At 33.9% G+C, this 10,891-nt stretch overlaps 1 protein-coding gene across 1 annotated transcript in view; it reads right to left on the bottom strand.

Moving 5' to 3' along the window:
• Positions 1–3,637: 3,637 nt before the first annotated feature.
• Positions 3,638–10,891, bottom strand: part of LOC145291921 (cilia- and flagella-associated protein 53-like) — a 32,313-nt gene continuing 25,059 nt past the window's right edge. The window contains exon 7 of the mRNA XM_080137771.1: positions 3,638–4,233. Coding sequence (XP_079993897.1) covers positions 3,914–4,233 — 320 coding nt within the window. The 3' untranslated portion in view covers positions 3,638–3,913. The remainder of the gene's footprint in view (positions 4,234–10,891) is intronic.

Raw genomic sequence — 10,891 nt, 5'->3', positions numbered from 1 at the left:
TCTGTCTGTCTGTCTGTCTGCAGACTGCAGCAAAGATGGGCCCCCAATAATCTTGGTCTACATGCCATTGGATTCTGGTCTGGTCTTTTGCCCAGGACAGTGTGGTGGCTGTCTATGCACCAGTCACCCCATTCTAAAGGATTCCACACACAGACATTCTCCTGAATGGCTCACCATTCCTCCCCCTTCCAAAGTCCTATAGCACGCAGTAAATGGTGACGGCAGTGAGGACTGGAAGCTTCTAGCTATGCACTGGCATATAAGTGGTGGGTGTCTGATTCAGTTGCCCTACTCTCGGGCCGAGGCAGAAAGAGTATCTCAGCAGCAGCTCCCACATCTGAGCAGTCCTAATCTGCTCTGCTCACCCCACATGGGGAAGGGGCTAGAAAAGGCACCCTAAAAATAGCCTGTCTCATTTCACCCGACTGGAATACCGTGCCCAGTGGGTTCACCTCTGCGGCCAAAAGCAAAAAACAACTTTGGAGCATGGAATGTGTGAGAGAACACTCATGGACAGTGCATCCTGCACCATCCAGAAGTATCCCCAGTGTTCTCTCCACAAGATCCTCAAGATTGGATGGGAGAATCGACGAACAAACGTAATCGTCCTGAAGGAGGCCAACATACCTACCATCACCAAAACCATCATCCGACACCAGCTGAGATGGAGGACCATGTAATGCTCATGCCTGACAACCGCCTTCCAAAGCAAATGCTCTACGGTCAACTAAAAAAGGGAAAGCGGTCCCAGGGAGGACAGGAAAAGAGATATAAGGACAACATAAAGACCCACCTGACACAGTGTCAGTTCAGCCTCACCAGTTGGGAGGATGCTGCTCTTCAGATAGTTCACGGCTCACTCTTCCACTACCCAGAAGACCACCCACACATGCCCCCACTGCAATAAAGTCTGTTGGTCAAGGATCAGCTTCCACAGCCATCTGAGGACCCACAAATGACCAAACCCAATCTTACCGACGGGAGAACAATCATACTCGTCACGAGTGATTGCCGACTGATATATGTATGTACGTAATGTATGTATATGTGTATATTTTGGTTTTGGAGCCATCAGTAATCTGAGTAGATTATGGATGAATGGCAGATATAGGTTAAACCCAGGGTATATAATCAGCTTTAAGATTAAAAACATACTTCAAATTTTTAATTTATTTAATAAGCTGGCATAGCCTTTTCTATATCTGTTTAATATAATTAATTAATAAATCATAGACGCTTTTTAGTATTTACTAAACTTGAAACATCAAACGGCCCTAGTTGTCTCCCTTTAACTGTTATAAGTACCTACGATAACCTTTGTTTCCCATAATTTTTCAACTAATTTTTGAAAATTAATAATGAGATGGATTTGTAGCTAGGATTTACCAATTATCGATAATCAAAATAGATTAGAACGAAAGAGAATAATAGAATATTAAATGATAAAAAATAGAATGTGATCCTATCCTCGAATGATGTATGAGGATTAAATATATATAAGGTAATGTCAGCTTTTATTTCCCTATTTAATAAAATATTAACCTAAAACTGGTTTTAAATCTAAGTAATAAGATAGCCGATAGTTTGTAAACATTGAAACCAGCATAGGGCAAATACAAAACTAACGTAACCGTAACGTCTGAGCTGAGGTTGTTCTGGCCATGTTATAGATATAAAAATGAAATTCTAAAGAAAAATTTTTTATATTAATTATGTGAAATAAAGAAATATAGAAATCTAATTTAAGAATTCAACGAATAGTTTTATTAAAAGATATTAAATGGCTACGGGGTTTTGTGGTAACTTCTTATGACAGGTTTTTAAATAATGATACGAAAATTAGGTGATATATTAATATTTAAATAAGCTCTTGACAAGGATGCATCCAGGATTAATGTTTTCGAATGCTTCTTTTCCTTTAAGGGAAATTTCTTTAAATAATGTTCTATTGTTAAAGTGTTTTTTATTCAGGAAGTCTCAAGAAAGGCTGTTTATGTGAAAATTGTTAAAGTGTTTTTTATTCAGGAAGTCTCAAGAAAGGCTGTTTATGTGAAAATTTTCAAATGTCATAATGCTTGAAATTATCCAACTAGTCTTGAAACAATTGTAACTTACAATGAAATACACTTTCTATTGCTATCAATTCCTTTTTTGAAGTCTTGGTTTTGTTAATACAGTATATATATATATAAATAAATAAATGTGTGTATGTATGTATATATATGTATGCATACCAATGACCGTCTTCAGCGTCATGTCTGCTTCAGGGTGTGAAAGTCGCTGGAAGGACTGGAAAGTCATCTTCGTACACATGGACTTTCAGTGACTGAGGGAGTGGCACTCGTCTTACAAGACGTTGCAATCATTATGTATATATGCTTTTTATTTGGTTTACATAAGCATTAATATGTCACTACACATTCATGAGCATGTTTCAATCAGCTAGTTAGGAGTAACTCTTCAAACAATATTGCTTATACAAAAGCTTAGTTCATAATTCATTACAGACTAAACTTTTGTATAAGCAATATCACCTGAAGACGTCTCTAGTTTTTGTAACTGGCTGATCGAAACATGCTCATGAATGTGTAGCGACATATTAATGCTTATGTAAAACAAATAAAAAGTATATCTTGCCCTACTTTGGTATTGAGTAGTTTTGTATTAACTTTCTTAAAACTTTATTGCTTGCTTTACGTACAGAAAATATTAACCTGGAATTTATATATATATATATATATATATATATATATATATATATAAAGACACAGAAAAAATAAATGGTAAGAAATAAAATTGAATAAATAATATTTATTGGTCCATCAAATTCAAACAAGGAAATATAATAATGAAAAATCCTTAATCCATAACTTTTCAAAGATATGCTTTTTTATCAGAGGATAAATATTAGTAAAAACAGTATATCACTGGTTAGCATAAATTTGGATTCTTTGTTTGAATTTTTGATGAATTAATAAATATTGTGATTTATTTAATTTTATTTTTCATCATTAATTTTTCATGTTTTTTTAATTGCTTTATCTTGTATGTTGAGCTTTTTATTATACTGATAGGTTCAAATTTTAAGATAATATTAATCTTCATCTTTGTGATTCTGTGTGTGTCATATATATATATATATATATATATAAACTTGTTTGATTGGCGAAAAGTTTATTATCCATACTAATGAGTGTTAACTGTAACACGAAACGGATAATAAAAAATATTTATTAAAAGAAAATCACTAATGTTCTGTAAGTTGAACATTTTGATAGAAATTAAACTGGGGTTTAAATCAACCCACGTAGTGAGTTCTCGCCCTTCACGTAGATTGAACACCATCTGTTTTATTTATTTATTATTATTTGGGTTTATAAATAAAAATACAAAACTTATTTCTTTCACATTTGAAGATGGGTTTTTACAACAGCCTCGTGGTAAGATGCTTGGATTCATAATATTCTAATCTGAGATTTGAATCATTTGATTGACAAAACAGTTTCGTTATCCCTGCTGATGAGTCTTATGGAAACACAAAACATATTTCTAGTGATGATAAAATATATTTATTAAAAAATAATATATATATAGCATGCATCACAAAAAAAAGAAAGAATATCAAAGTACTCGATCATACAGCAACAGTAATTTAATGTAGTCAGAAATTAGCTTATAAAAAAATTGGCATAAAAAAAAAAATCAAATAATGTGGCCATGTACCAGTTTTTTAAGGGCTCAGTATAAATTATCTAAAATAAAATTTTAAAATGGTTTGGAAATATTTTTTATTTTGTATGTGAAACATGGAACTAATTTCGACATGTTGATCCCTTCAAAAAGATCGACTTGCGCCTTCAATCCGTGGCATACAGACCTGCTCCCACCCGATTTCTTTCAACGAATTCAATTTTTATTTACTCGACGCTCTTCGCATTGGGTGGAGGAACGCCTCACTCGAAAATGGCATCGAAAGCACATCGTCAATCTTCCGCTGCAGTTCCAACTCCGCCTGCAACTCTTTCTTGTATTGTTGAGCCTCAAATTCTCGTCCGCTTTCCAGTTGGCGTCGGTTGAAGTCCATTTGTCCCTGGAGGTCGCGCCGATGCTGCAAGAGCTTGTTGCGTTTTTTTGCAATCGCTTCAGCCTCTTCGTTCTTGTAGGCTTCGATTTTCGTCAGCATTTCCTGCTTCTCGCGTTCGCTTTCTTCTTGACGTTTGTTGTTCTCCGCCACTGACAAACAAAAAACACGCAGGAAAAAAAATAAAAAAAATTTCAAGTTTTTTTTTATAGATTCAAAACTATGTGACTTTTTTTTTCTTTTTTTTTTTTCACAAGGAAATCACCACTTATTAAGGCCCGAAACCACTCAAGGATTAGAGTTAAATGAGTGTAATGTGATAGTGTAGTAATCATGATTGGTGTAAGTTGGGTACAATTTGATTATTTAAGGGGATTGTTCAACAAGAACTTGTTTACATTAGACTTGAAGGCTATGATATTGCAGTCGGCTGGGAAGCAGGTTAATGAAACTATGTCCCATAGGTGGGTATTTCTAGGAAAGAAGCTATTTTGATGGAATCTGCACTTTAACAACAGAGAGAGAGTGGGTGAAATTGTTGATAGTGGTTGTAGCTAGTTGAGTGGTTTTTGTGAAAGTTTGGCAAGGGGGGGGGATCATAATGAGAAAATTTATCTAAATAAATAAATACAAAAAATGTTTTTTTTTCCATTTATCACACTTCTATTACGATCCCAACAGCAGATCAATGCTATTGAAATCAAGAATACACCATAGTTTTTGGGAAATAACATTATATATATATATATATATGATATAAAGCTGAACGTCTGTGTGTGTGTGTGTGTGTGTGTGTCTGGTCACGAATAGGCTCCTATATGGTTGACTATTTTAAAAAACTGATTATATAAAATGATAGAAGATGTATCGAGGATCAGGAATGGGTATGTTTGATCTGGCAGAACGGTGGTTCATAAAAATTGTGGGGTCTGCGTTCATGCCTGGCCCACAAAGTATGGAAATAAAAAATGAAAAGAAAAAAAAAACGTTTACAAGGGTTTTTGATATAGATGTACATAATAATATTTGATAAGTATGTTTTAACTTAAATAGGGATGGTATAATAAAATTGTGGGGTCCGCGTTCGCACCTGGCCTCCATAGAATGGAAATAGGCACAAACTTTAATAAAGACTTTTCATATCTATCTGTGTAAGTATACTTTGATAATTATGTTTCTGTTTGAAGAAATATGGTATAATAAAATTATGGGGTGTTCGTTCGCACCTGACCTCCATAGAATGGAAATATGTCACAAAGTTTAACAAGGTTTTTTAATATAGATCCACAGAATATTGTGATAAGTGTTTTAGTGTGAACAGGTATGGTATAATAAATTATGGGGTTTATCTATTTTATTTTTACTTTTATCATATTTTGCTTTGGTTTTGATACCCCCAAATTCGAAGCTATCTCTTTACAACCCTTGCTTTTCATAACCTATCATACTTTCATAAATCAGAGTCCATTTTCTGTAGGCTCTTTTTGAACCCAGTCAACGACAAGTACTTTTGCTAATATATATATACTAGCAGGGATACCCGGCGTTGCTCGGATGTTTCGAGGTGTGTGCGGTTTTGAGTAAATCAAAACAAAAGAATAAAAAAAATCGTTGCCCGGGTGTTTGTTTCCGGAGTGGGGATTGTTTAAAAAAAAAAGTGATGTTAGGTAAGTAGGAAGGATCAAACCCGGAGTATTGGGGCGAAGTTGGAAAATTAAGTGTGAAAAAAAAAAAAAACATGCAATGTTAACAACTCGGCCACCAAGAAAATCCATTTTAGGTGTTTATGAAAAAAAAAAAAAAAAAAAAGACTACGGTAGGTCAGCGCGAATGTGAAAATATAATGTGAATTGTCCGGCATGCTAACCACTATACCACGGAGCACTGCAACTGAGTTTAGTGATTTTAAGTAACTTAAAATGAAAGAAGTGAACGGTTGTATTAAATTAAATTTTGAATAGAAAAAGGTACACATTCTATAATGAAAAAGATTAGAAACTTCCCATAAAATTTCCTATCAGAGTTTTAAAACATTGACCTGACAGGAATATGGGTGGAGTGTGGACAATACTTATGAGACTGCCATGCTGATAATTCACAGCAAAAAATAACTATAAATAATAATAGAAGGGAGAATTGGCTTTCCTATTTGTATAAAGCTCTTGGATACACAATGTTTGATGTTCTACCCTCTGGTGCTAATATATATAGATTGTGTGGGGAACCTACCCGTGGACATCCTACATAAAACTGTCCGTGACTAAAGCAAGAAGAAGCTAAGTTCAGACCAACCACTGCCAAGGTTTGTCCTTGCGACTTATTTATTGTCATGGCAAAACATAATTTTATTGGGAACTGAAGCCTTTTAAATGGAATTGTTGAATCTGATGGAATAATTGGTATTCTAGGAAGAAATGTCAATTCGCCTGTAGCTACACCAGTCAATATGACTGCTTCTATCACATGAGGTTGCATTCGTGTTACACATAATCTTGTTCCATTGCATAGTCGTGGAGCATCAAGGTTTCTGAGTAACACAATTGGACATTCAGATTTCAGTTTTAATTTGTGTGGTGGCATACCAGGTAATTGCAAGGAATTTAAAAATTCTGTAGGGTACTGTACAGCATGGTCATTATCTACCGTAGAATCTAGAGAAGTGTAAATTTGTTCCTCACCTGGAATTTCATCAAGCAGTTGGTCATTGATATCATTTTTTGGAGCTAAAATTGCTCTTTCTGTTAGCCATTGAGGATTAGTATAATTTGCAGCTATATTTGGGTAAACTTTGTTACAAAGTTCTGCGAGTGAGGAAACAATTGATCTAATACTTGAAGTAATTAAAATTTTACCATGTTTGTCTGTTGGAATTTTGCCATCTCCAATTTGTAGAAGTATGGAAGCAAATTTATCAGCCAATGGGTCACTATTAAGATGGACACGCATGTTTGTAGATAAGGTTACAGTCTTGATGTACTTCCACAAATATGACAATTTAATGCAAGCATCGAGCTCATCAGCAGGACTTCCACGTGGAACAATAGGAAGCGTTTGTCGGAAGTTACCAGATAATAAAAGTGTAATGCCACCCATGACAACATCACGTGACTTGAGATCACGCAATGTTTTAATATATGAGGGGAGTAACGTTTATGTAAATGCAAACATCGGACTGTATTTTGCAAACGAAATAAACCGGTATATTTATTTGTTATTTATTGCGGACAAAAATGGAAATAATCATAGTTCTTGTAGTGCCTAATTTTTGTTGGAAAAAAAAAAAAAACATTGCTGTGGATGTTTCCAATACTCCGGTTTTGGGGAAGTTATAATCGCCCCCCCCCCCGGCAAACAGAAGGACCCCAATATGTAAACTGTGCCAGTTTGGGCGGGCAAAAATGAGGGACTTAGTTGTGCAAGCCGATTTATCCTAAATTTTTTTGTAGGTTTCCTATGAGTTTTCTATTGTATTCGAAAGAGTAAGGAGTAAACTTAATGTGTCAAAGGGGAAAAAAGTATTTGTACATGTGAAAAATAAAGTTTTCTGAGTGTATTTCCGAGTTAATTAGTAAAGTGAAGTGCTAAGACATTGTAAAAAAAAAACACCTTGTTAGTACAAAACATGAATTAAATAGAGCCAAACCGAATGATGTTGGCGTTCGCAAAAAACAACAAAGTAAAATTTCGTACATGACGCAATGGAAAATGTGTGTTAAAATCATTGGTAGATGTCCCCCCCCAAAAAAAAGGAAGTAAATAAAGAACGAAATAAAAAGTGGAGAAAGAGAGGTTCTACTGCAAACCGGAAAGAATAAAAATGCAACAATATTGAATAACCCCAAGAATCGTACGCTGAAAAATGTAAGTATGTGTAAAAATTTATAGTGTTTAATTACCCAGATATAGTTTTTGTATTATCTCCTGGTGGTGGTGGTGGTGGTGGTGGTGTTATTATTATTATTATAATAATAATAATAATATATTTGTTTTTCTTAAGTAATTGTGTATTTGTTTTGGTTTATTGGTTGTTGTTGTTTTATTATTTTGGTATATTTTATTTTGTGTAAGCGATCCGTTGCAGACGATGTGTTTTTGAATTAAACCTGTTAGTCTGCATTGTGGTCGTAGTCGTAGTCGGTTTCTTCCCATTCGAATGTCGTCTGCTGACATATCAATGGTTTAATGAAACTTCCACCAAGGGAAAAAAAGTAATAAATTGCAAAAAAATAATAAATAAATAACCGTCCCCTGAGTATGAATTTAAAAAATAAAAAAAAAGAAGTCATATTATCGTCTGACAGCGATTGCCCGATCCATGGCTAACGTGTAGTAACGTAAACCGGCCCCCAAGAAAAAGAACAAAAAGGGAAGTCCATGTACGTGAATATCGCCGCATATAAAACTCTATTTACCTGAATGTCGTCTGGTAAGTGGTACGGTGAAAAAGTAAAGGAACGTGGCACAAATAGAGTTGGATACACAAGTAAGAGTCGTAGAGTGATAGAGTGTAAGTAAAACCTGGAATTTCATGTTGTTTCGTTTTAACAATGGAAAGAGCAGAAAAAGGAAAGAAAAGAAAGAAAGAAGGAAAGACCGAAAGGAAAGATTATAAAGGAAGTTTGTTAAGAAATAGCTTTACAAAAGTGAAATATCGTGTAGACTGAAAACATAGGAAAGTAGTCCCCCCACCACCATCAGCACAACAAAAGAAAATGAAAATGTAACGATGTTGTGTTTATGTTTATGGAAAGAAAGAGAAACATAGGGAAGTACCCCCACCACCATCACCCAAAAATCGAAAAAGACAACGAAAGCTAAGAAAGGAAAAAAGAAGGAAAGGAAAGAGCAAAACGGAAGTTTTGTTTGTGAAAGTAAGTTTGGTGCGTTTCACGTAAATGTCAAATCAGGTTTTCATAAAACTCTAACCACGCGGGTTATAACGAAAGCGAAGTAATGTAATTGTGAATTCAATTCCAGGTAATGGATTGTGTTCTGTTTTAATCTAATTTTATTATAATAAATGCTTTATAAATTGTGTTTATGTTTTATGCTAACCAATGGCAAAGTAAGCGTGGTTCGTTTCAGCGTAAGTCCAGTCCAGTTTTTAGATAAATTCTAACCGGTGGTCGGTTTTAAATGTCTCCTGTGAACGGTCTGGAACGGTGTAAGTGAGTGGCGGTGGAAGGATGAATTTAGTAGAGAGAGTATACTTTACTACTTCCATTAAATATAACCGATTTTTACAGTGGACTCTCACCAGACAGAATATAGGAAACTCTGATCAGCGAGATACTGGATATGTAATAAGCCTATAACATACGGCAGATGTCGTGATTCAGTTTGTGAATGATACGGCTGCACCAAATGTATACAGGTGCAGTCCTATAAAGGTCAAAGTCGGAGGGGAAAAATGAGTTCATTTTATTTATATAGAGAAGAGAAGAGATTAGTGTTAGTATGATTAATCAGAATCTGGAATCGAAAAAAGTCAGAACCTTTTGAGGTATCGGAATTAGTATTGGCATCGGAAAAATTTGTGCCTGTTTTCCGATGCCAAAACCGTTTCCTTTACTTTTCTTTTCTTTTATTTGAATTTGTTGAAAAATATCTTCCACTGCTGTTAGTAATAATAAAATATTTATTGACTTAAACTTCCACTAAAACTACAATTTAAAGATCACCCCCACCTCATAAGTGTGCTTTTACGCTTGAGAAAATATCTGCACATTTAAAATGAGTTTTTACAGAAATTGGGACAAAATAACAATTTTTTTAGAGATTTATAAAGAATTGGGAATTTAGCATGAAATCAGTAATTGTATCGGAATTGAGAAACATATTGGAATCGTCTCATCACTATTATATATATATATATATATATATATATATATATATATATATATATATAAGTTGTATTTCTGTCCGTTTGTTTTTTTTTTTGTTCACAATTAATATGTACGAATAATATGTTTGTTTTATAAATTAATTTTCATGCTGAAAACGGACTTTCATATACTTTTATTTTAGCATGATTTCTATATATAAAAACTATTTATTTAAAGGAAATCTACGTTCAACGAGTAACCTCATTTGCATATTACATTAAAGAAAATCTATTTTTATAATTAATTCCATGTTATTAATTATTTGTGGTAATAAAATTGTCTTCATTGTTCTATTTAGAAACATTATTTAAAGTTGGATTATTTAATCTATTTTTAATTTTATATTTAATTTATTTTCAATTATGAATATCCAATACCAATTGCCTTTAAAAACGGTTTATTTATATAAGCTGTGAGAGTTATTTCCTCTTGTTGATTCTTATTCAATTCCAGACATATACTAGCAGGGAGACCTGACATTGCTTGAGATGAGATTCAACGAATGTTTCACACCTCCAATACTTTTATCATCATAGAATTTGGCAAAATCGCCCATTTTTCAATCAAATCAATTGATTGCCTTCTCTAGTCGAGGATCCACAATGATACACCAGGAGGAAGCTTACATGTCTCCCTGCAGTAACAGTCCACAATACATCATAGTCTATATTGCACTGTAGAGAACTTACTGTTGATTTTATAAAATTATTTTTATATATAATGGCTTGAATTAAAGTCAAGTATCATGTTTCAATTTGTTCTAACCCGATACATTCAATTTCGAATACTGCGCTCCTGTCTTATTAAAGAGCATACTGTTGATTTTATTCGACAGTTTATTCTGCTTGTGAAGTAATAAAGCTTTTCAAATGCACTTGTGATGTTTTGATCAAAAAAGGGACTGTTCCTCCTTTAATGCAATTTT

The sequence above is a fragment of the Euprymna scolopes genome, chromosome 13 (genome assembly GCF_053919585.1).
Source record: "Euprymna scolopes isolate OS-2025 chromosome 13, ASM5391958v1, whole genome shotgun sequence".
Taxonomy (NCBI): domain Eukaryota; kingdom Metazoa; phylum Mollusca; class Cephalopoda; order Sepiida; family Sepiolidae; genus Euprymna; species Euprymna scolopes.
The sequence above is the reverse complement of the archived record's forward strand: the minus strand, read 5'-3'. Positions and strand labels throughout refer to the sequence as shown.